This window comes from Muntiacus reevesi, chromosome 17, assembly GCF_963930625.1.
Source record: "Muntiacus reevesi chromosome 17, mMunRee1.1, whole genome shotgun sequence".
Classification (NCBI taxonomy): domain Eukaryota; kingdom Metazoa; phylum Chordata; class Mammalia; order Artiodactyla; family Cervidae; genus Muntiacus; species Muntiacus reevesi.
This window is the reverse complement of record NC_089265.1, coordinates 6,571,267-6,598,059: the sequence shown is the minus strand read 5'-3', so window position 1 is coordinate 6,598,059 and position 26,793 is coordinate 6,571,267. Positions and strand designations below refer to the sequence as shown.

General features: G+C 37.9%; 1 protein-coding gene and 1 pseudogene across 2 annotated transcripts in view; one reads left to right on the top strand and one right to left on the bottom strand.

Annotated features, from left to right (window-relative positions):
* Positions 1 to 26,793, top strand: part of GLRA3 (glycine receptor alpha 3) — a 177,353-nt gene that overhangs the window by 119,447 nt on the left and 31,113 nt on the right. For both annotated transcript variants that reach the window (XM_065908200.1, XM_065908201.1), the window contains exons 6-7: positions 22,460 to 22,597; positions 24,757 to 24,971. In XM_065908200.1, coding sequence (XP_065764272.1) covers positions 22,460 to 22,597; positions 24,757 to 24,971 — 353 coding nt within the window. The remainder of the gene's footprint in view (positions 1 to 22,459; positions 22,598 to 24,756; positions 24,972 to 26,793) is intronic.
* LOC136148311 (dnaJ homolog subfamily A member 1 pseudogene) lies at positions 13,182 to 14,644 on the bottom strand (annotated as a pseudogene).

Below are 26,793 nucleotides of genomic sequence, written 5' to 3'. Positions count from 1 at the left end.
TCTCCTCTTTCACTTTTATCAAGAGGCTCTTTAGTTCTGCTTTACTTTCTGCCTTGAGGGTGGTATCGTCTGCATATCTGAGGTTGTTGATATTTCTCCTGGCAATCTTGATTCCAGCTTGTGATTCATCCAACCCGGCATTTCGTATGATGTACTCTGCATATAAGTTACATAAGCAGGGTGACAATATACAGCCTTGATGTACTCTGGTAATGTATATATGTCAATCTTTTTCTCCCAATTTATCCCACCCTCCCCTCCTTGTTGTGAACTCTTCAAAGAGATTATCAATTAGCTCTGTGGAACAAGTGCCCCCTCTACACACAGTGAATGCCTTGAGGCTAACTCATCATTTTACCCATGCTCTACTTTTAACTCATGCCATGATACCACTAAGGTCTTCTGTAAGCTATGCTGTCCTCATTCTTCTTCTGCCTCAGACTTTCAGGAATTTTTCTTTTTAACTTTTAATTTGGTAAAATACACATACGTAAAGGCTTCCAAGATGGCTCAGTGGTAAAGAACTTCCTGCCAATGCAGGAGACATGGGAGACGTGGGTTTAATCCCTGCGTAGATAAGATCCCCTGGAGTAATAAATGGCAGCCCATTCCAGTATTCTTGCCTGGGAAATCCCTTGGACAGAGAAATCTGGCGGGCTATAGTTCAGTGGGTTGCAAAGAGTCAGACATGACTGAGTGCCTAGGCAGGCATGTACACATACCTACTTAAAATTCACCATCTTAACCATTTTCAAATGTAAAGCTCAGTATTGTATAGCAATATCGCATTGCTGTACAACCAGTCTCCAGAATTTTCTCATCTTGTGAGACAAACTTTGTATCCATGAAACAACTCAATATTTCCTCCTCCTTGCAGCCCCTGGAAACCACCATTATATTTTGTTTCTGCCAGGGTCCAGCCTCGGCAGGATCCAGGGGATACCCTCAGGATGAACAGCATTGGTGAGAGAGAGACATGAGGCCAGCCTTGATAGGGCCAAGTCTGCGAGGGGGAGAGAGTGAAAGAGAGAGAGAGAGAGTGACCAGAGCGGGGGTGCAGCAGGGTCTGGCAGAGTCTGGCAATGCTTTATTTTTTACCGTGGCTTTTATAATCTAAATTAGTACATTTCTAAGGGGAAGATAGTTTAACATTACATCAACTTGTTCTTCACGAAACCAGGGTGTTTTCTGCATGCTTCTTTGTTTATGAGGGTCTTGTACATTATCTTCTGGCCTTGGGGCCTATTGACATTTTATGACCTAGGTGAATGCAAAGCTGTTTTCCGTAATGTATTCTTTAATGAATACAAAGGTCAGTCCTTTTGCAGAAGTTATCAGTTAAATTTATCTAAAAGGTTTACCACACAAAGACTCTGCAGCTCCAGTGAGGCAGCCCCTGTTTAGCATTCCTGGTTAAAATTAGCAATTCTAAACTCTTATTTTTCTAAATCTTTAACTATAACTGCTTTTAGAATAATATTTTATGTTCTCTAATAGGGCTTCCTCACCCCCAGAGGGCTCTGTACCTATTAGGGCCTTTTGTGTGATCAGGTTCTTTATGCTGTTTATGACTAAGGTGTTGTGAGCAGTCATGTGCTTTAGTATGCATTTGCCAAGCAGGCTAGAATGCCAGCAAAGGGGTCTAAATTGAAACACTCCTTTCATCCTGGATAATCTTATAGGATACCACCATCCGGCGGACATATTAATTAAAGTTCTAAGTTGATTCTGTTTGGAAAGAGATCGGGGAAGGCCTTCTACCTGTGTCACAGAAATTAGGGAGTAGTCTAATATAGCAAGCATCAGAAAGACAGAGATCATCTTTAAGGTGAGCGCTGGGGCAGCTTTTCGAAATCCCTGAAGTCCTGACCTGCCTTGTTTGTCAGGTCTTCTCCTCATGACCTTGTCATGGGTGGGATCTCGTGTGCTGGCTCCCGGCATGTTTCCATGGGTTTGATTACTCTAGATACGTCATATATGTGAATTGTACAGTATTTGTCTTGTTGTGAGTTAACATAATACCCTCATGGTCCATCCATGTTGTGGAATGTATGAGAGTTTCCTTCATTTTCAAGCGTGAGTAATATTCCATCGTGTGCCACATTTTGCACGTGATATACTTGAAATTCATTCATTTGTTGATGGATACTTGGATTGCTTCCACCTTTTAGCCACTGCGAATAGTGCTGCAATGAAATGGGAGTACAGATATCTCTTCAAGACGCTGCTTTTAATTCTTTTGGCTATGTATCCAGAAGTGGAATTTCTGAATCATAAGCTAACACTATTTTTAATTTTTTGAGGAACTGTCATCCCATTTTCCATGATAGTTGCACCATTTTATGTTTTCACCAGCAGTGCACAAGTGTTCTAATTACTCCTATCCCTGCCGACACTTGTTATCTGCATTTTTTTAGTAGCCATCCCAATGGGTAGGAGTTTCAGTAATCCTTTTAGAATACTCAAGATCAACCTAGAGGGATGGAATGGGATGGGAGGGAGGTTCAAGAGGGGAGGGACATATGTATACTTATGGCTGGTGCATGTTGATGTATGCAGAAACCAACACAAAATTGCAAAGCAATTATTCATCAATTAAAAAGAAAAGGAGAAGTCAAAATCACCTTCAATTTAAAGTGTTATGTCATTTTTCTGGGATCCTAACATTTTCTATTTATAGCTCAGAGTTGTCACAATTTTCTTTCTTGCTCAATTAATTCCCCAAGTAACCCCAGTTCCCCCAACCCTCCTATTTGCCACCTACTCCAAATGATCTTTCCAGAGTATGCTTTTTTAAAACTTGAGTAATCCCTTCTCCAGAGGTTGTCCTATGTTCAATCTCAATAACTCCTTAAACTGTGCGATGCGTTGCTACTACCTATATAAGAGAACAAATTCAGGAAAATTCATTGTACCTTCGCCTTTCATTAAGAAACTATGTAAACTATGTAGATCTATTATTTTTCCAGATATTCAGTTTTCTCTTTTGTAAGATAAATGAATTGCATTAGATGACAACAAAGGTTCCCTCAACTCTAGGGTCCCATACATTTTTCAAATATGCAAGACCATAAATCTGACATGTAACATTAAAAACATCACATCTAAAAATCATGGTGTATCTACAAAAAGGAATTGAGAAAAAAAAACAAACAATGAAAAAAAATTATAACTTGAATTATCTATAATGAAAATCAAGAGGAAAACAAGCCAAACTAAAACACAAAAAAATGAAAATATGAAAGAAAGATAAAAATATGTAATGAAAGTTTGGAGAAAATAATTTTTTTTAATGGAACACAAGAATGTGATTAAAGAGTTTGCATGAATACACTGATGGGATGGTCTTTAGAAGCATTTTTAATGCAATACTGAGGTCAAAACTCAGGACCAGTGGTGATGACAATGCCCGTGGCTGATAAAGTCACACTTTTCCCTCTGGGGCAGCTATGGCCGTAGATTGCTTGTGTCATGTTGTACATATCCTGTTCACTTTCCAGAAGATTTTAAAGTCTCTAAGGCATTTATAGAATGCTTAATCAAATTTCTGGAATCTCTTAAGTCCCAAGTAAGCTTATGTCTTTTTCATGAAATATCCTACCTGTGGTAGCCAGTCCCTAGAAATTTGTTGATTTCTTTGCTTTCTGCATCAGCGTGGAAAGAGAGTCCATATGCAAATTTATAAAACAGAACAAAATGAAAAAAATAAAAAGCCAAACCCACTACCAAATTGTTAGCACTTGTTAGGAGTAAGGACTCATATCATTGCCAGTCCTTAGGTCTGCTGGAGAATTTTTGACTTGAAATAATAAATACAATCATTATAATGAGTTCATAAATGTGAGCAATTTCTGCAGTATGCTCTTTATATATTAATATGATACAAATATGCCATCAATAGGGGCTTCCTAGGTGGTGCTAATACAAAATCTGGTAATGAACCAGCCTGCCAGTGCAGGAGAGATAAGAGGTGCAGGTTTGATCCCTGGGCCAGGAAGATCCCCTGGAGGAGGGCATGACAACTTACTCCAGTATTCTTACCTGGAGAATCCCATGGAAGGAGGAGTCGGGTGAGCTGCAGTCCATAGGGTCACACAGAGTCAGACACGACTGAAACCACAATGCCATCAGTAGAAGTCAGAGCATTGTCTAGGAATAGTGAGTTTTTTCCCCTAAGTTAACAGAAGTTTCATAAAGTTTTCCAAAATTACTCTTTTGGAACTGATGTGAGTAATCTGGACACAAATTCAATTGCTCAGTTGTGTCCGACTCTTTGCGACCCAATGGGCTACAGTACCCTAGGCTTCCCTGTCCATCACCACCTCCTGGAGCTTATTCAAACTCATATCCATTGAGTTGGTGATGCCATCCAACCATCTCATCCTTTGTCATCCACTTCTCCTCCTGCCTTCAATCTTTCCTAGCATCAGGGTCTTTTCTAGTGAATCGGCTCTTTGCATCAGGTGGCCAAAGTATTGGAGCTTCAGCTTCAGCATCAGTCCTTCCGATGAATATTCAGGACTGATTTCCTTTAGCATTGACTGTTTTGATGTTTTGATCAATGTTTTGATCTCCATAAAGTGCAAAGGACTCTCATGAGTCTTTTCCAACACTTAGTTCAAAAGCATCAAATCTTTCTTTATGCTCCAAATCTCACATCCATGCCTGACTACTGAAAATATCATAGCTTTGCATAGACGGACCTTTGTTGGCAAAGTAATGTCTCTGCTTTTTAATATGCTGTCTAGGTTGGTCATAGCTTTTCTTCCAAGGAGCAAGAATCTTTTCATTTCATGGCTTCAGTCACCATCTGCAGTGATTTTGCAGTCCAAGAAAATAAAGTCTGTCAGTGTTTCCATTGTTTCCCCATCTGTTTGCCATAAAATGATGGGACCAGATGCTATGATCTTAGTTTTTTGAATGTTGAGTTTTAAGCCAGCTTTTTCTACTCTCTTCTTTCACTTTCATCAAGAGGCTCTAGTTCTTCTTTGCTTTCTGCCATAAGGGTGGTGTCATCTGTGTATCTGAGGTTATTGATATTTCTCCCTGCAAACTTGATTTCAGTTGTGCCTCATCTTGCCTTGCATTTCACATGATGTACTCTGCATATAATTTAAATAAGCAGGGTGACAATACAACCTTACGTACGTGAAGTACAACCTTAACGTACTCCTTTACCAATTTGGAAAATCTGCCTGCAATGCAGGAGGCCTGGGTTCAATTCCTGGGTTGGGAAGATACCCTGGAGAAAGAAATGGCAACCCACTCCAGTATTCTTGTCTGGAGAATCCCATAGACAGAGGAGCCTGGCAGGCTACATGGGATCACAAGTGTTGGACACGACTTGGTGACTAAACCTAAACCTTACCACTTTGGACCCAGTTCATAATTTCATGTCCAGTTCTAACTGTTGCTTCTTGACCTGCATACAGATTTCTCAGGAGGCAGATCAGGTGGCCTGGTATTCCCATCTCTTTAAGAATTTTCCAAAGTTTATTGTGACCCACACAGTTAAAGGCTTTGGCATAATCAATAAGGCAGAAGTAGATGTTTTTTTTGAACTCTCTTGCTTTTTCTATGATCCAACGAATGTTGGCCATTTGAGCTCTGGTTCCTCTGCCTTTTCCAAATCCAACTTGAACATTTGGAAGTTCTTGGTTAATGTGCTCTTGAAGCCTGGCATGGAGAATTTTGAGCATTACTTGGTTAGCATTTGAGATAAGTACAATTGTGCAGTAGCTTGAACTTCTTTGACATTGCCTTTCTTTGGGATTGGAATAAAAACTGACCATTTCCAGTCCTTTGGCCACTGCTAAGTTTTCCAAATTTGCTGGCATTTTGATGCAGCACTTTCACACCATCATCTTTGAGGATTTGAAATAGCTCAACTGGAATTCCATCACCTCTACTAGCTTTGTTCATAGTGATGCTTCCTAAGGCCCACTGGACTCTGCATTCCAGGAGGTCTGACTCTAGGTGAGTGATCACACCATTGTGGTTATCTGGGTCATGAATATCTTTTTTGTATAGTTTTTCTGTGTATTCTTGCCACCTCTTCTTAAGCACCTCTGCTTCTGTTAAGTCCTACCATTTCTGCCCTTTATTTTGCCCATCTTTGCACGAAATGTTCCCTTTGTATCTCTAATTTTCTTGAAGAGATCTCTAGTCTTTCCCATTCTATTGTTTTCCTCTATTTCTTTGCACTGATCACTGAGGAAGGCTTTCTTATCTCTCCTTGCTATTCTTTGGAACTCTGCATTCAGATGGGTATACCTTTCCTTTTCTCCTTTGCCTTTAACTTCTCTTCTTTTCTCAGCTATTTGTAAGGTCTTCTCGGACAACCATTTTGCATTTTTGCATTTCTTTTTCTTAGGGATGTTCTTGATCACTGCCTCCTGTACAATGTCACAAACCTCTATCCATAGTTCTTCAGGCACTCTGTCTATCAGATCTAATCCCTTGAATCTATTTGTCACTTTCACTGTATGATCAAAAGGGGTTTGATTTAGGTCATACCTGAATGGTCTAGTGGTTTTCCCTACTTTCTTTAAGTCTGAATTTTGCAATAAGGAGTTCATGACCTGAGCCACAGTCAGCTCCCAGCCTTGTTTTTTGCTGACTCTGTAGAGCTTCTCCATCTTTGGTTGCAAAGAATATAATCAATCTGATTTCTATTATGATCATCTGGTGATGTCCATGTGTAGAGTTGTGTCTTGTGTTGTTGGAAGAAGATGTTTGCTGTGACCAGTGCATTCTCTGGGCAAAATTCTGTTAGCTTTTGTCCTGCTTCATTTTGTACTCCAAGCTCAAACTTGCCCGTTATTTCTTGACTTCCTACTTTTGCATTCTAGTCCCCTATGATGAAAAGGATATCTTTTTTTTTTTTTTTTTTGGTGTTAGTTCTGGGAGGTCTTGTAGGTCTTCATACTTCAGCTTCTTTGGCATTAGTGGTTGTGACATGGACTTGGTTTACTGTGACACTGAATGGTTTTCCTTGGAAACGAACAGAGATTATTCTGTTATTTTTTAGATTTCACTCAAGTACTGCATTTTGGACTTTTTTGAGGACTATGAGTGCTACTCCATTTCTTCGAAAGGATTCTTGCTCACTGTAGTGAATATAATAGTCATCTGAATTAAATTCGCCCATTCCAGTTCATTTTAGCTCACTGATTCCTAAAATGTCCATGTTCACTCTTGGCATCTCCTATTTGACCACTTCCAGTTTACCTTGATTCATGAACCTAACTTTCCAGGTTCCTGTTCAATATTTTTCTTTACAGCATTGGACTTCACTTCCCTTCCATCACCAACCAGTCACTTCCACATTTGGGTGCTGTTTTTGCTTTGGCTCAGTCTCTTCATTCTTTAGGGAGTTATTTCTCCACTCCTCTCCAGTAGCATATTGGGTACCTACCGACTTTAGGGAGTTCATCCTTCAGTGTCATATCTTTTTGCCTTTTTATGCTCTTTGTAGGGTTCTCAAGGCAAGAATACTCAAGTGGTTTGCTATTCCCTTCTCCAGTGGACCACATTTTGTCAGAACTCTCCACCACGACCCATCCGTCTTGGGTGGCCCTACACAGCATGGCTCATATCTTCATTGAATTAGACAATGCTGTATTCCATGTGATTAGTTTGATTATTTTTCTGTGATTGTGGTTTTCATTCTGTCTGCCCTCTTATGGATAAGGATAAGAGGCTTATGGAAGCTTCTTAATGGGAGAGACTGACTGTGGGGGAAACTGGGTCTTGCTTTGATGGGCAGGGCCATGCTCAGTAAAACTGTAATCCAATTTTCTGTTGATGGGCAGGGTTGTGTTCCCTCCCTGTTGTTGGACCTGAGACCAAACTGTGGTAGGGGTAGTAGAGATAATGGCAACCTCATTCAAAAGGACTTGTGCATGCACTGTTGTATTCAGCGCTTCTGACCCTGCAGCAGTCCACTGTCAACCCACACCTCCACCGGAGACTTCTGGACACTCACAGGCTGCATCAGTCTGCTAAAAATTGCTCTGGAAGTAGTTGACATTCTTGCTGGTGATTAAACCTTCCTTCTCAGCCTGTAATAATCACTGTTTCTCTCATCTCCACTAGCAAATAGCTACGATATAATCCTCTGGATGCAAAAATCCTCAATTCTTAAAATTAGTTTTTCATGTTTACCTAGCATTCAGCTAGCAACTAGTGACTTAGAGCACAAAAATACACTGGTAACATGGATTGCAATAAAATTGAATAATTTAACAAAAAATTTTGTTAAATAACAAATATTAATTATCTCACATAATATAGAGATATTGCCAACTGAGTAAAGCTTTAAACTTCTGGTTCATTTGTGATGACCAATTTAAGACACATGCAACTTTAAGTAGTAAAGCCATCAACACCTTTTGGTATGATGAGTCCATTAAAAGTCCATCCCATTTGTAAACATATTAATTTAGTTGAAATTTTATTATTGCAAATTCTCACAACTGTATTTATGGTTCCTATAAATCTACCTTTTATGAGTCAGTGTTGATTTTGCTGCATAATTTATTTGAGGATAAAAAGAATAAAGTCATTCACTTCCTGTTATTCAGATACTTCTCTGCACAGATGTCACTTTCATCTTAGGTATATTTGATGTTATAGATGTTGACCTAACTAAAGAAGTAAACAAAAGCAAGCTCAAATGACCAGAAATTGAGTTTATTGGGAATAGCAGAGGAAATGCAATTCGAGAAATCCATGCTGTAGCAAGTTCCAAGACGTCCATAGAGGGTTCTGTTCTTGGAATGCCATTTATGGGCAAGGAGTGCAAAGAGGGACAAGTCCAGTCAGAGTCTAAGTGGGAAGTTAATTGTCTTGAGGGTGGGGAGACATTCTTGGTGGATGTTTGTTGGTCAGGAGGTAAGTCTCCATCTCTGTAAATAAGACTTTTGCAGAAAATCAGTCTCTCAGTTCTTAAGTTCCTTTCTGAGGGTACATGCCTGAGATTCTCCATTTTATATCCTCCATTTTATATAGATTCATTTCATTTTAGATAGAAATTTTATTCACATATAGGCTTTTATTGCATATAAAACAGCTATCTTTTGCCGCATTCGGCAATGTTTAAAGTTCTAAAAATAATTAAAAAGATTAAGAATAGAAAAAATATATAAATTCCAAGAGACCTGAGAATAAAAATGTAGTTTGCTTATATGGAAAATTGTAAAATAATAATTGTATATTTCATTTTTGTTGTTCTATGTATTAAATGTGAATTTCAACATTTGACATCCATTTATTGCCATAATGCTAATTATATTGTCTTGTGTACGTCAATAAATGTATTGTAGAGGGAGACATTTTATAATATTTCATCTTGAAGAGAAGTTGAACTAAAATTTTTTAATTTTATTCCAGCCGTGTTAAAATTTCTGCTATTTTGTAATTATACTCTTCAAATGCTTCTGGAACTAAGAATCTGAAATGGATTCTCTTGCTAATATCATGTAAGACTTCCTTCTCTAAGGTTAACGTAGCTTTTGGTTCTTGTGAATGATTAGTTATATTGACATATCAGGCATCAGGAAAACTTTGGTCCAATCAAAGGTTTATAGCGCCTTCTTGTTCTTTACTCAAACTTTATACAACCTTTGCTGCTGCCAAGTCGCTCAGTCGTGTCCGACTCTGTGTGACCCCATAGACGGCAACCCACCAGGCTCCTCTGTCCCTGGGATTCTCCCGGCAAGAATGCTGAAGTGGGTTGCCATTTCCTTCTCCATTTACACAGACTTTAGGTGCTGCAAAACTGATGTTGGCTCCAAGAGTCTGTTTGAATTGTTTGGGTCTGTAAAATAAACTAATCAATTTATAAATTTGAGCAGTTCTGAGTCTCCAACACTCTGATAGGCAGACACAAAGCGTTTTTTTTTTCCAAAGAGTTAGACAGGCATAGCCCTCCCATACCTCTCCCAGGGCAGAACCAATTATACACGTTTTCCTCACTAAATTGGGGTCAAAATTAGGTCCTTTTCTGACTTTAGTTGAGATTTCTCATAAGAACTTTAAAATATGGTACATACAATGTGTGATAATTTTGTGAAGTTTCGAAAAATGTGAACAAACTTATCAGAGTGATTGTCATTTGAGAAGACTGACTTGGAGTCAGGAATTTTATTTCCAACATTATCCTAAGAGAGAAAGAGAGAAAGCTTATACGGATGATCTATGATAAAGTATTTTAGGTCTTCAAAGACAAATGTAACCAAAATACTAGTAGAATAATGGTTGTGCATGTTAAGTCGCTTCAGTAGTGTCTGATTCTTTGTGACTTTATGAACTATAGCCTGCCAGGTTCCTCTGTCCATGGGCTTCTCCAGGAAAGAATAACTGGAGTGGGTTGCCATGCCCTCCTCCAGGGGATCTTCCCAACTCAGGGATTAAACATGCATCTCTTAAGACTCCTGTATTGGCAAGTGGATTCTATACCACTAGCGCCACCTGGGAAGCCCAGGATAATCATTATAGGTTATTTATACCAGGGAATTTTAGTGAAAATAATTTAACAAGCCTAAGAACTTAAAACCACATGTAACAATCTGGTTTATGGTAAAATTATTCAAATGAAATGCACACATTATGAATTACAACGTTTTAGTTAAATACATTTTGACATGGCAGTCAAATATATCAGGTCAATAAAATTTACTGGAGTAACATCTCTTCTGGCCAAAGGCTGCCAGCACCTGCCAAATGTGAGCATTTTCTTCCTTTAGTTTTTAAAATTCCAGCTGTTCTTTAAGAACAGGAGATTTCAAGCTGGATTAAATCCAGCTCTGTCTCTTATCATCTTATCATCTTCTCCTTATCATCAGGGTGGCCCTATAATTTATCATCAAAATGGAGATGCTTATGAGGATAAATGACGGGCAATACAAGTATTTAAATTACTATATCTTTGTAATATCTATTAACTGATGTTTTTTATATTAGTGGATGACAATAGTTCTAATGTATAAAATATAATCATTCCTAAAGATATATATAAAGTATATAAAAGCAAATCAAAATACTTTGGAGCCTTCTTTAAAGCTGCAATTTTTGTACTAAATTTGTAATTGTTGATGCCATTGATGGATCCTACTGTATAGACTATAATGGTCTTATTGAGAAAATAATCTCTATATAGTTGAGATGGCTAAAGTATTTGATAATTTCAGAACTTAATTTCTTTGTATTGAAATATTAATAGCTAACTAGTTCAACCCATATATTTTTACAGATATTGTCTTTCTCTTCAATGAGTAACTTTTATCAAAAAAATTTTTATAGGACAAAGCTCAGTCAAATTAGTTGCTTTTATTTAGGAATCTTTTCAAATTTTCCACCTAATTTACTTGCTGGAAAATATGCCTTCTGAATTCCACTGAATTTCAATATAAATTATCCACTTAAAAACAAACAGTCCATCAATATAATCTTCACATAAGATGTTCCAAAATAGATTGATTACATAAATAAAAAATAAATATTGTACAACATTTGAGACCTCAGTGTTTCTCTCTTTCTGTTGTAGGGATTAATCTCAATGTGTTACTGTTTATAAACATCATATTTATAACTCGCATTTGCTAAAAAGCTTCAGAATCTAAAATTTTAGTGCTGCATTTGTAAAATAATTTGACTAAACATTTTTGATTTTGAATAAATGCAACAAAAATTTGAAGAACCTATTTACTGAAAGTTTAATACCATTGCAGAATATATACGCTGATCTATAAAGTAATTCTTCAAATGTTCAAATTTTTAAAAAAGTTTAGCTGATGACAAACAGTAAATAGGACATGTTATGCCTTGAAATAAAATGCCTTGTTTTGGTTCAACATCAGCTTTTTCACACGCACAGAATTATAGTTCAGTCACTTGGTGTTCATATAAAAATGTACAATTTTAAAAACTACAACTTCTTTTAAAAACAGACTTTTTAAAAGCAGTTTTAGGTTCGTGACAAAATTGAACAAAAATTAACAATTTCTTGTATACATCTCTGACCCCACACATAAGTACATCCTCTGCCAGTATCAACACCCCACACCAGAGATACACTTATTACAATCCATGGACCTACACCAGGGTTCACTCTTGATGGTGTGTATTCTCTGAGTTTTGGCAAGTGTATAATGACTGTATTCCATTATAGTATTGTATAGAATAGGAAATGGCAACCCACTCCAATATTCTTGCCTGGAAAATTCTAAGGACAGAGGAGCCTGGCACGTTATAGTCCATGGGGTTACAAAGAATTGGACGTGACTGACTGAGGGTGCACACACACATGCAGAATAGTTTCATTGCCCTAAATATCCTCTTTGTTCTGCCTATTCACTCCTTCCTTGCCCCAGGCCCCTGGTTACCACTGAGCTTTTCACTGCCTCCATAGTTTTACCCTTTCTAGAATGTCATGGAGTTGGAATTGTATAGCATGTAGCCTTTTCAGATTGATTGACTTCTTTCACTTAGTAACAAGCATTTAAGTTTCCTCCATATCTTTTCATGATTTGATAGCTTTCATGACTTGGGTCTATGGGAGTCTTGAACCAAAATCTATCAGACTATTACTGCCATGCTGCTGCTTCTCCTTATGGGTATCAATGTTACCACCAAACGCTGAACGTTGGGCATTTTTCTGGCATTGCCCACTCTTGACTAGCCCCAGAGGTACCACTCAAGAAGTTCAGGCTCCAGAAGCTTTTTCTGAATCTCTCAAGATTACACCTAAGTCTTACCCCAACCCATAGACATTCACATGGCTATGTTGCACTTGATGTTCTACACCCCCTATCTCTTACAGTGCTGCATGCAATTGGCAGAACTTTTCAATGTTTATACATACTTAGATATCTTTCTAGACTTTATCTTTGATTCCTTTGATCAGTCTTTCTGTTTCTATAACAGTTGTTGCTGCTTAGTCTCCAAGTTGTATCTGATCCTTTGCTACCCCATGGACTGCAGCCCACCAGACTCCTGTCTAGAGGATTTCCCAGGCAAGAACTTTGGAGTGGGTTGCCATTTCCTTCTCCAGGGGATCTTCCTGACTCAGGGATCAACCTGTTATCTCCTGCATTGGCAGACAAATTGTTTACTATTGAACTACCAGGGAAGCCCTTCTGTAACAGTAATTAACCCTTTTCTATTTTTTAAAATTTTTTTTGAGCTTTTATATTCGAGTTTATTCTTCATTTAACTTTTAAACACTACTATAGTTGAATATTAAAACAAAAGCAAGTAGTGAACATATTATGATTATAGTCCTTCACTCAATCACTACTGCAATAAAACCCCAGCAGTGAGTGTTATTCATGGGCCTACTAAGAGGTCTGACACTGAACACCACCCCAGGGATGATGTTCATCATCCTCATATGCTTCTCCATTGTAATGGCGCTGTCTTTCTTGATTTGGATCAAAGTCCACCAATTCTACCTGGTCCATTTCATCAGTCTCTTCTACTTCCTTCCTCTCAGGCAGAAGTTTTTCCAGCAAAGAGAGTTTATCAGGAGAGACAAAGCCATTCTCAGGAAAGTTTACCTTAAATTCAATGATTAGGCGACCCTTTTCATATGGCCTACGATAAATTGGCATGCCTTCATTTAGCACACACTTGATATCTCCATGCTTGACGATCTGACCTGGATGAGAAGTGATGACTATGGTTCGGTTGTCAAGAGTAGATATTGGCTTCTGGAAGCCACACAACGCCTCAACCAGTTGTATGTCCATACACATGAAAAGATCTTCTCCTCGTCGAGTAAAAACAGCATGGTCCTTCTGATCTAAAACAATGATAATATCTCCTGGCTCCAGTCCTGGTTCTTGGTCTCCTTCACCATGGAATGTTATCTTCTGGCCATCTTTCATGCCTTTGTCAATATGAACTTCTAGAATTTTCTTTTCTCGAACTATCTTCCTTCCGTTGCAGCTTTCACATCTATCTTTAGGGCTGATCCGCTCTCCATGGCCCTGGCACTCCATGCAGACAGACTGAATTTGCTGAACCATTCCAGGTCCTATCTGATGAATTCTTATTTGCATTCCAGTACCTCGGCAATTGGGACAGCATTCTACCGCTCCTTTCTTACCACCTCGGCCTTCACATTTGTCACAAATCACATTCTTTTGCAGAGCTAGTTTTCTTGTTGCACCATTATATAAATCTAAAGTTACTGTAAGTTGATGCACAACGTTTTTACCTCTCCTCTCTCTCTGCATCCTGCCTCCTCCTCCGAAAAACATATCAAAGATGTCCATGGGGGAGCCAAAACCACCACCTGCTCCACCTTCTTTAATTGCCTGTTCTCCTCCTTTGTCATACAATTCCCTTTTCTTTGCATCCGAAAGCACTTCATAAGCTTGAGAAATCTGTTTTAACTTCTCGCCTTCATTTGGATTCTTATCAGGGTGGTACTTCAAGGCCAGTTTCCTGTAAGCCTTTTTCAATTCTTCTTGGGTGGCATTGGGTTTGACCCCCAAAACATCATAGTAAGTGGTTTCTTTCACCATTTTCTACAGCCGGTGAGCGGGCCGATGCCGGTGTGGGGGAGCGAGAAGGAGCGCGTTGCTGTGCGCAGTTCGGGCAGCCGCCGCTCCTCCGCCTTTCACCGAGCGTTCTGGAAAGTTCCTATTTTTTTAAAATTTTAATTGGAGAATAATTGCTTTACAGTGTTGTGTTGATTTCTGCTTTACAACAATGCAAGTCAGCCATAAGTATATACATAATATAGTTTGTATATCCCCTCCCTCTTGAGCCTTTCTCCCCACTACCTCCCCATCCCACCTCCGCTAGGTCATCACCAAGAACCTAGCTGAACTCCTCTGCTTTTTACACATGGTAGTGTATATATGTCAGTGCTATATTCAAGTTCCTGGTACATGCTACATACTATTTTAGGTACTGGAAAAACATGCCAGTGATTAAAACAGAATAATGTCTGCTTCTATAAAGTTTAAATTCTAGGAAGTTAGATAGAAAACAAACAAAATAAAAAGTTTGTGACTATCTACCATTTCAGAGCTTCCCTGATAGCTCAGTTGGTAAAGAGTCCACCTGCAATGCAGGAGACCTGGGTTGAATCCCAGGGTTGGGAAGATACCCTGGAGAAGAGAAAGGCTACCCTCTCCAGTATTCTAGCCTAGAGCATGCCATGGAGTCCATGGGGTTGCAAAGGGTCATACATGATGTCAGGTATAGAGAAGTTCATGGAAAAAAAAGCAAGAAAGACTTATTGAAGAAAAGTATTTTATAAGATGGCCAGAGAAACCTACTCTACTCACATTCTATGTCAGCAAAGAACTGAGGCATAGCTGTGTGTCAGTGACTTAGACTTGAAACTGTGAAAAGTTCTCTAACTTCTTATTTCCCCTTATCTCTATATTTTTCCCCATTTTGACAAAATGGTCTACTGAAGTATCACCTCTGACTTCCTGAAGAAACATTGAGGAAGAATGAGAGTTTTTTCTTTACCTTCTCAAGATTGTAAATATACCTTTTAAAATGTATTATATTGTGTTTAGAACACTTTTCATGAGATCTCCCTTCTTAGCAGATTCTTTAAATGTACAATACATTATTGATGACTGTAAGTACAATGCCGTACAGCAGTTGTCTAGAGCTTATTCATTTTGTTTGACTAAAACTTTATGCTTGTTGATTTTTCTCATTTCTCCATTCCTCATCCCCTGGTAATCACCATTCCATTCTTTGATTCCATGAATAGATAATTTAAGATACTGCATATATGTGAAATCATGCCCTATTTGCCTTTCTTTGACTCACTTATTTCACTTGACACAATAACTTCAAGCTTCATCCACGGGTTGCAACAATGAAAAATAAGACTATTATATGATCCAGTAATCTCACTTCTGGACATTTATTGTAAAAGTTAAAATCAAGATCTTAAAAAATACTAGCACTGTTGTGTTCATTGCAGCACTGTTTACAGTAGTCAAGATGCGGAGACAAATTTCATATCCATTGATAGATGAATGGATAAAGAAAATGTAGTATGTACATGACAATGTGGACTATTCATCCTCTAAAAAGAAGGAAATTCTGTAATATGGGGGAAAGTCTTTTAGTTTCTAGAGGTGGTAGTTTCTTAAAGATTGGTTGCAATGTGAAATTGGAAACCACTGCAATGAATTCTTTTTGCTGAAGTGTAGTTGATTTACAACATTACATTAGTTTCAAGTGTACAGTAAAATTCAGCAATTTGTCTGAAAAAAATACATATATATTTTTCAAAGTGGTATGAATCATTTTGCTATACACTTGCAATGAACTCTTCAGACTCTTGTAAATTAAAATCTGTTTGTCCATCTTTGATATTAAATGGATCTCTTATCTATGCATGATTTTATTTATTTATTTATTTATTTTTGAAGGATAATTGCTTTACAGAATTTTGTTGTTTTCTGTCAAACCTCAACATGAATCAGCCATAGGTATACATATGTCGCCTCCCTTTTTAACCTACCTCCCATCTCCCTCCCCACCCCACGCCTCTAGGTTAATATAGAGCCCATGTTTGAGTTTCCTGAGGCATACAGCAAATTCCCGTTGGCTGTCTATTTTACAGATGTATGGAAAGAGTAACATTACCATATGCATGATTTTTAAAATTATGCCTTGATCATTTGGAAAACAATGGCTTAATGAGTTATTCAGATATTCCAAACATTAACACATGACATTATACAATATTGAAAAGTCACATTTGTTAATATCACCATTGAGCTCATCAAAAAAAAAATTTTCAGGGGGTGGAAAAAAAATTTTACCAAAAGTCTAATGTTGAATAAAAAGCTCAAAATCTACTATGGACGACAAATATTGTCTGTTTCCTTCAACATGAGAGCTTCACTCACTTCCTTTACTTTCAAGAAAATGTTTGGTCATATTCCTAATTGTAATAACCACAGCTTTTAATAATTAAATTTATTTATTATTAATTGAAGGATAATTGCTTTACAATGTTGTGTTGGTTTCTGCCAAACATCAACATGAATCAGCAGTAGGTGTACCTATGTCCCCTCCCTGTTGAGCCTCCTTCCCACCTCCCTCCCCATCCCCCATCCTCTAGGTTAATAACCACAGTTTGCCAGTCATTTGTTTTTTCAAGTAAAAATAGGATTTCAAGCAAAACCAGTCAACTTACTTGCAAATCAGTCACACCAGTGCTTTTCCTTGAAACAACCATTGGTTTACCGTGTGCAGCTGAAGTGTTTTATCCATATTTTCCATTTTGATACACAGAATATTAAAAGGACATTGACATGGGGTCAAAATTTAATGAGACTGGGATTGTTACTATTTTTATCTAGGATTTAGGGCATTCTTAAATAAAAGTGGTAATGTTTATAATGCAAGATGTGGCTGTAAAGAATACAATAACCACTAGCATAGTTTGGTGCCACTGTTTTTAACTATGCTAAACACTAGAAAAGTGAAAGTGAAGTCAGTCGTGTCTGACTCTTTGCAACCCCATGGATTGTAGCCTACCAGGCTCCTCCATCCATGGGATTCTCCAGGCAAGAATACTGGAGTGGGTTACCATTTCCTTCTCCAGGGGATCTTCCCGGCCCAGGGATCAAACCCAGTTCTCCCGCATTGGAGGCAGATGCTTTAACCTCTGAGCCACCAGGGAAGCCCGAACACTAGAAGTTTTGCTTATTTTTTTTTATAATCATCTGGGCAGATGTCAACACAATGAAAAAGGCAGATAATATCTTATGAGTATGAAAGCAGCTTGGATCTTGTACATCCCATGAAAAGATTCTACTAGAGTAATGTTTCTAAAGCACAGTTTTTGTCACGTCACTACCCTGCTCAAAAAGATTCCAATTGGTTACCACTACCCACAGGGAATTTTTTAAAAAATCAAACTTTTCAACCTTGAGATTAAATTTTACATGATCTTACATTAATTCATCTTTTCATTCCATATGCTTCTTCATGCAAACTGGCTCTATTGCTATTCCTATTATAAACCTTGAAAGTTTGTGATTTCTTTCAAGCAATCACACTATTTCCTTTGCATGAGTGTCTCACTTTCTCTCATATTCTTTATATACAGGTCTTGCCTTTCTTCAAGGTCCAACTCAAATGAGGTTTAAGTGGATATTATAGACCCCTCCCCTGAATGCACATAGCTCATTGTACCTCACCCATGACACTTACTTTGTACCTGGTAACAATGCTCAACATCCCCCGTAGGATGCTTTTACATAGTGTCAGTGCCCAGTAAGTACTTGAAGAAACAAGTGTTTGGTTTCACTGAGTCATTTGTTTACATGCTTCCTTGCAAATCCCTTATGAGATTATTGGCTGAATGTAGGGTTAATGTCTTTGTTCCCTCAATAAAATATTCCTTCTTGTGAAGCTCATTATGATACAAGGCAATTCAACTCACAGCCTTGAACTCATTAGCTAGTCTGTTCACCTTGGCAATTCCCAGAATTGTATAAAGTTCTGCCAGTCAAAAACATAAGGATGCTAAGACACTGTGCACTGTGTGGAACACTATTGATCTTTTTAAAGTGATGTTTGAAGGCTTATTGAGGCAAAATTACCATTCATTTATTTTCCTTGAACACCCAGTAAATTACTTAATAAAAGTATTACCCCACCCCCCCGCCCCAAACTTGCCATCTCACTATTTTTCTTCTGACTTCAAACTTAAATAGTTTAAGGAAATAGCATACTCTGATTAGGATATGCGAAGAGTGTGTGCGTGCTCAGTCGTGTCTGACTCTGCGACCCCATGGACTAGAGCCCATCAGGCTTCTCTGTCCATGGAATTTCCCAGGCAAGAATACTGGAGCAGGTTGCCATTTCCTTCTCCAGGGGATCTTCCCGACCCAAGGCTCGAATCCAAGTCTCTTGTGTCTCCTTTATTGACAAGTAGATTCTTTACCACTGTGCCACCTGGAAAGTGCCATGGTTAGCATATACCCAAGCCTTAAGTTACCTAGTGTGGATGATTGTTATAAGAGCAAGCTATGTATGCTGCCTATAAACTGCATCAGAGACTGACTAAAGCTTGTCTTTGAGGGAATTTCAGAGAGCTACCTACTTTTCACAGAAGACTCTAAGAAAAAATTAGAATGTAAAAAACAAAACCGAGTTTCAGTTCATTTCTCCATTTATCTAAGTTTGGAAATGTCTCACATATTTTGTCTTTAGGGATTGCATGTGTGAAAGAATAAGGCACCTGTTTACCTAGAAATAGGTAAGAATCAAGGCATATTTTGCTAACTCTTGGTCCTTGAGAAATGTGCATCTATTTTCTCTCTAGGTGAAATGATATTTACAATGGCTATATCAAAAAACTTACAGATAAAACTGAAAGCCTTCTATTATTATTCATCAAATCATTCATTGCAGGGTTCAATGAAATATATTCCAGTGTAAGCGAGTATTTGCTGTTCTAAGTCCAATCATCTGGAAGACAGTCCTGCAGGTTCTCATATGTGTTCGGGAACCAGAATTCATGCATGTCCCCTTCAATCTGGAGGACTTGACAACCTCTACCAAATCACGCTTGCTCCATAATAAGCTATCATATGGCAACTGCTGCTGCTAAAACTTTGATAGTAGGATCCCAGACAGTCTACACAGACTCTCTCACCATGGACGCCCTTGGTACCACCTTCCCTATGTCCAGTGGAGTGGATGATGTGAGGTGCGCACATGGGTCAGGTGGTGGGGTAGGTGTCGGGCTTCAGTTGCACCACCATGGCTGGATGCAATTCAGCTGTTTCAGGGACGTCCCATTCCAGGTATTGTGGGAGGAGCTGTAGTGATCAGCTCTCTTCCAGACACATCACTCTGTTCAGTCTAATCTGTGCATCACCAGCTATTTCTACTATTATCACACACACAGCCTCCTGTCTACAACATTAACTAGCAGAGAATTTGTTTGGGAGTTTCTCATATTTGCTGTTTTCATTCACCTAGAGCTTTTGCTTCCTTTTTCTGACCCCTTGACTTTGAGAAAGAAATGGCAAACCACTGAAATATTCTTGCCTTGAAAACCCCATGAAGAGTATGAAAATGCAAAAAGATATGACACTGAAAGATGAACTCCCAGGTCGGTATCTGCCCAATATGCTACTGAAGGAGTGGAGAAATAACTCCAGAAAGAATGAAGAGACAGAGCCAAAGCAAAAACAACACCCAGTTGTTGACATGACTGGTGATGGAAGTAAAGTCTGATGCTGTAAAGAGCAATACTGCATAGGAACCTGGGATGTTAGCTCCATGAATCAAGGTAAAGTGGAAGTTGTCAAACAGGAGATGGCAAGAGTGAACATCAACATTTTAGGAATCAGAGAACTAAAATGGGCTGGAATGGGCAAACTTATCTCAGATTACCATAATATCTACTACTATGGCAAGAATCCCTTAGAAGAAATGGAGTAGCCATCCTAGGCAAGAAAAGTCAAGTCATAGTTCCTCTGCCTTTTCTAAATCAACTTGAACATCTGAAAGTTCATGTTTCACGTACTTTTGAAGCCTGGCTTGGAGAATTTTTTGGGCTCCAAAATCACTGCAGATGGTGGTTGCAGCCATGAAACTAAAAGACAATTACTCCTTGGAAGAAAAGCTATGACCAACCTAGACAGCATATTAAAAAGCAGAGACATTACTTTGCCAACAAAGGTCCGTCTAGTCAAGGCTATGATATTTTCAGTAGTCAGGTATGGATGTGAGAATTGGACTATAAAGAAAGCTGAGCACTGAAGAATTGATGCTTTTGAACTGTGGTGTTAGAGAAGACTCATGAGAGTCCCTTGCACTGCAAGATCAAACCAGTCAATCCTAAAGGAAATCAGCCATGAATATTCTTTGGAAGGACTGATGCTGAAGCTCCAATACTTTGGCCAGATAATGGGAAGAACTTACTCACTGGAAAAGACCCTGATGCCGAGAAAGACTGAGGGCAGGAGGATGAGGGGATGACAGAGGATGAGATGGTTGGATGGCATCACTGACCAATGGACATGGGTTTGAGCAAGTTCCGGGAGTTGGTGAAGTACAGGGAAGCCTGGCATGTTCCAGCTCATGGGGTTGCAGAGTTGGACACGACTCAGCGACTGAACTGAACTGACTTAGTTCAGAGGCCAAACTGTGCTTCTTCTTCTATCCTACCTCCAGGGCTGTTGTGGATGTTGGCAATCATCTTCCCCCACAGGTTACATTTCACGTTGACTCCTTCTCTGCAACAGTCTTCAAGTGTACATTTCCACAGCTCACTCACAGGGAAGAAAAAGATAAAATTCTGCTTTTCTTAGATACCACTACTATAGACAGAGGGCTTCCCTGGTGGCTCAGTTGCCAAAGAATCTGCCTGTACTGCAGGAGACCTGGGTTTGATCCCTTTGATCCCTGGTTCAGGAAGATCCCTTGGAGAAGGAAATGGCAACCCACTCCAGTACTCTTGCCTGGAAAATTCCATGGACAGAGGAGCCTGGTGGGCTACAGCCTATGGGATCCCAACAAGTTGGACACAACTGAATGACTTCACTTTCATTTTCTTTTCTTTCTATAGACAGAGGACATTTTAATTTACTAAACCATGCTGGCTTACTGCAAAATACATTATTTAATTCTGTTCTTAATTGACTCATTACATGTACAAAAGTTTGTGGAGTTTATCCCTCCACAAACTTGTGGATTTTTTTTTTACACTGGATATCAAACATTTCTATCTAAAATACCCTTTTGTCCACTTTGGGACTTAGGACATAGAAGCAGATGCGATAAGCAAAAGCAGTTAATGATTAAACCAAGAAAGGGATCAGCACTGGATTCTCTCCCTGGATGTTATAGTTCAGGTCATTTCATAACCAGTGACAATTTCAGCTTTGTTTGAAAGGGTTCTGAATACTTTGAGAAAATGTGAGGGAGACTTAATGGATTGGAACCAAAATAAATCACTGAGTCAATGCAGTATCTGCCTATCCTAAGGAAAGGATGTATATGCTATACTTATTATTGCTTTTTTGCTTTATTCGTTCAGTTGTGTCCAACTCTTTGCGACCCCATGGACTGTAGCCTACCAGGCTCGTCCATCCATGGGATTCTCCAGGCAAGAATACTGGAGTGGGTTACCATTTCCCTCTCCAGGGGATCTTCCCAACCCAGGGATCGAACCGGGGTATCCCGCATTAGGCAGACGCTTTAACCTCTGAGCCACCAGGGAAGGCCCCAATTAGCTTACTACATTTCCTTATGTTATTTGATAAACATTCATATGAGTAGACTTCAGTAGCCTGAAATTGTGCAATGCATAACTCAATCAATAGAGTTAAGATGACACTATTTGGTCTTCTCATTCTATGGGAAATCTACAAGTGATTTGTTAAAATTTCTCACCTTTGAATGCCTTGTTACATTCTAAATATTTTTATTATGTTTTGCCTAGTTGGGTACACAATGAATGATCTCATATTTGAATGGCAAGATGAGGCACCTGTACAAGTGGCAGAAGGACTCACTTTACCCCAGTTTCTGTTGAAAGAAGAGAAAGATTTACGATACTGCACTAAACATTACAACACAGGTAGGGGTTCAGTGTTCTTTATTACACTTATGACTTGTAGTTATATGCTGTCCAGATGCTTCTTATAGTGCTAGGCTAATTTCAGCAATTTATAGCTGAATGTTTTTTATAGTCATCGAGCAGAGAATGGACATCTTTAAAACTTACAGAAGTTTTGACTCATTGCATGTTGCTATGTAATTGGTTTGTATGAAACAAAAGAAATGCTTGGAATTCAGTTATATTTAAATAATTTCTCTTTTTTAAACACTTATAGTTAAAATAATAATGCTCTTTTCAAAAAAAGTTCCTTTAATTTCTATGTGAGCAGTAAAATGTCCTTTTAACTTTTCCTATGTCATAAACATTGTGTTTACTAACAAAATGAAAGAGATATCTTTTTTTTAAGGCTTCTGTTGCCTAATTTTTTATTTTGGTCACAATGTCATGCATATCAAGATACTTACTAAGCACTTACCACTCACCCTGATGCAGTAGCCTGTTACCTTTGAGGATAAATATCAGATGCAGTTATTAACATCAAGGGCTGCAAAACTTGTACATTCATGTTATCTGTTCACCTTTCTCAGTTGGCATGGGATATTCCTGTAAATATCTATTCTAACTCCTAACCTACTCTTATAAGTTCCCTTAAGCTGCCCACAGTTGAAATATTGCTCCCATGTGGTGAGTAAATGCCCTTCCACTAACATCCTTAGAGTACCTATGATTCCTTTGGGGCTCAACACTTCCAGAAATGTGACCTGACTTTCATTGTACTGTCAGTCTTCCATATCCACGGGCTCATATCCAAAGATTCAACCAACTGGGGAAGAAAATATTTGGAAAAAAAAATTCCAGAAAGTTCCAAAAAGAAAAGTTCTCCCTGTACCGTTTATTTTTTTATTTTACTTTAGTTTCTTTTTTGAAAACATAACTTTACTTATTTATATTTGGCTGTGCTGTGTGGGCTTAGTTGCTCCACAGCATGTGGGATCTTCCAGGATTGGGGATTGAACCCCTGTCTCCTTCATTGGCAGGTGGATTTTTATCCATTGAGCCTCCAGTGAAGCCCTGTACCATTTATTAAAGAGATCATTCTTTCCCTACTGAATAGTCTTAATCCTTTTTAAAAAATCAATTGACCATAAATGATCAGTTCTTGACTTTCAGTTCTATTCCATTGATCTGTATATCTTTACTTATAATAGTACCACACTTTGTGATTATTGTAAATTTGCAGCACGTCTTGAAATTACAAAGTGTGAGTTCACCAAATTTGTTTTTTTCACCTCAAGGCTATTTTGGCTATTGTAGGTCCCTTGCATTTTCATATTAATTTTAAGATCAACCTGTCAATTTCTACATAAAAACCAGGTGGGATTTTAATAGAAATTGCAATAAATTTGTAAATCAAGATGGGAAATATCACAATTTTAATCATAAAAGTTTTCTGATTAATGGCTACACAATCACCTTTTTTTATGACCTTCTTTAATTTTATTCAACTTTTGTTATTTTTTTTATTGTATGTTTTGTACTTTTTGTTAACTTTATTTCTAAATATTTTATTTGGTTCTTATACAGATGGAATTATTTTCTCAATTTAATTTTTGGATTGTTCATTGCTAGCATACAGAAACACAATTGCTTTTTCTATACTGGTAGTATATCTTGTAACCTTGCTGAACTTTTCAGCTCAAATAGATTTTTAATGAGTTTTTTAGGATTTTCTAAATACAAAGTTAATGGATTCTGCTTACAGAGATAGTTTTGCTACTTACTTTTCAATCTAAATGCCTTTTATTTTTTTGCCTAATTATCCTGGCTAGAACCTCAAGGTACAGTGTTTAAAAGAACGTACAAAAGCAGACATGAATCACATGAAATAATAGACCTTTTAGTACCTAGACTATGAAGTGCTAATAAAATGTGAAATAATAATTTTATATATTATGTCCTGAAATAGCACACTTTTCTATTACATTGCTTGTAGATGCCAACATACAAATAAAAAAATATTTTTCAGAAACCAATTTGCATATATGACTTAGGATCCCATTTCATTATAACATTATAATGTTTAGGGCAAAATTGTTATGAAAGCAGCTTTGTGACCTTTGATGCAATAGTGAAGACCTGTTTTTACCAATTGCTGCATTTATTTTGCAACCAATTAGGAAAGTTTACATGTATAGAAGTGCGATTCCATCTTGAACGACAAATGGGCTACTACCTGATCCAGATGTACATTCCAAGCCTCCTGATTGTCATTCTCTCCTGGGTTTCCTTCTGGATCAACATGGATGCTGCCCCAGCCCGGGTAGCCTTGGGAATAACCACTGTGCTGACCATGACCACACAGAGCTCAGGATCACGGGCTTCCTTACCAAAGGTGAGTGTCCTGAAATGGCAGACACACATACATGCACTCATTTGTATATGTATCATTATTTTTGTCAGATCCTTTTCAGGGTATTAATTGGTCTCTGATTTATGACAGTTTGACTTAAAGTTTTTGGACTTTTGTATGGTGTGACAGTGACAAGCATTCAGCAGAAACCACACCTCCAGCCTTGAATTTTGATCTTTTCCTGGGCCAGTGATGCATGGTATCTGCTCTCAGGATGCTGGGTAGTGGCATCTACAGCACCCATCAGTCATGTGATCAGGGAAGGTAAACAGTGGATATACTCACAACCCTTCTGTACCCAGACAGCCATTCTATTTTTTACTGACAGTACAGTATTCAATAAATTACATGGAATAGTCAATACTTTATTATAAAATGTTGGGAAGATCCTATGTAGGAGGAAATGGCAACTCATTCCAGTATTCTTGCCTGGAGAATCCCAAGGACAGAGGAGCCTGGTGGGTTACAGTGCATGGGGCCGCAAAGAGGCAGACACGACTGAGCTTCTGAACACCCAGGCTTTGGGTTAGATCATTTTGCCCACTAAGTGTTCTGATCATGTTTCAGGTAGGCTGACTTAAGCTATGATATTCATAGGTTTGGTGTATTAAATGCTTTTTCAACTTAAGGTTATTTTCAACCTACAGTGGGTTTATCTGGATGTAACCCCATCATAAACTGAGGAAGATCTGTATTCATCACCAGTTTTTAAAGTAATATATAATCGAGGCAGAAAAAACATAAAACAGAGACACAGGTGAAGGAAAAAATTCTACCAATGATATCTCTTATCCATAGTTTGTTATGACCACCAATTATTTAAGCATCAATAATACTCTTATAAAAAAATAATACTCTTAAGCTCTATAGAATTTATTGTCTATAGATTTTTAAATATTTAGAAGTATATCAAACTTGCATGTAAGTTAAATCTATAGAGTAACTAAAGGGCAGTATATGACTCCATTATATAGATGTGTCATAATAATCTATGCACTATTAGGACTAATACAATAATGAACATTTGTATAATGATTGTTATATACATGAATATATATGTGCAAGTATGTACACACATATATATACATGAATATATAACTCTACATGCATTTTGTATTATTTTCTTAGTATTAATTCTTAGAACTGGAATTGTTGCATTGATAGCTGTATGCATTTATCTGTATTGCCAAATTTCCCTCTAGAAAAATTTATAGCAATTATACTGTCACAAGTATTATATGAAAATGCCAGTAGTCTTACACCCTGGGCCATATACAGTGTTTACTTTTTTTTTAGTGTTTACTTTTTTGTATGTGTGTTTGCTTTGGCTTTTCAGCAGCCATAGGTCAATAAAAAGAAAAACTTTTCTAATACTTACATAATATTTCAGTCTGTGGTGAGCTGCCAGAATTAAAACTATTCCTGTATAAGGTTTGTAAAAGACCCAGTACTGTTTTTTTTAAAGAAGTGGTGAAATAAAACATTGAAGTCCTTTTTATCCATTTAGCAGCATAGCAACAGAAAATTATTTTCTTTTCCTAAATGGTTCCTAAGAAAGAAATTTCTACTATCTAAATTAAATAATCCTGTCTGGCCTCCAGCAAGCTCCACTTTATTTTCATGACAGTGATGTACATGAATGTAATAAAATCATAGTAACTCTTCTTGTGTATTTGATGCTGTCTTCCCACCATACTGAGTAAATGATAAGCCTGCTGTCATGGCTTCCTTCATCCCTTACTATGGATTGCATCTCTGACTAATTTATTCGGTTAAATATATAAATAAATAAAAGTTGATGGCA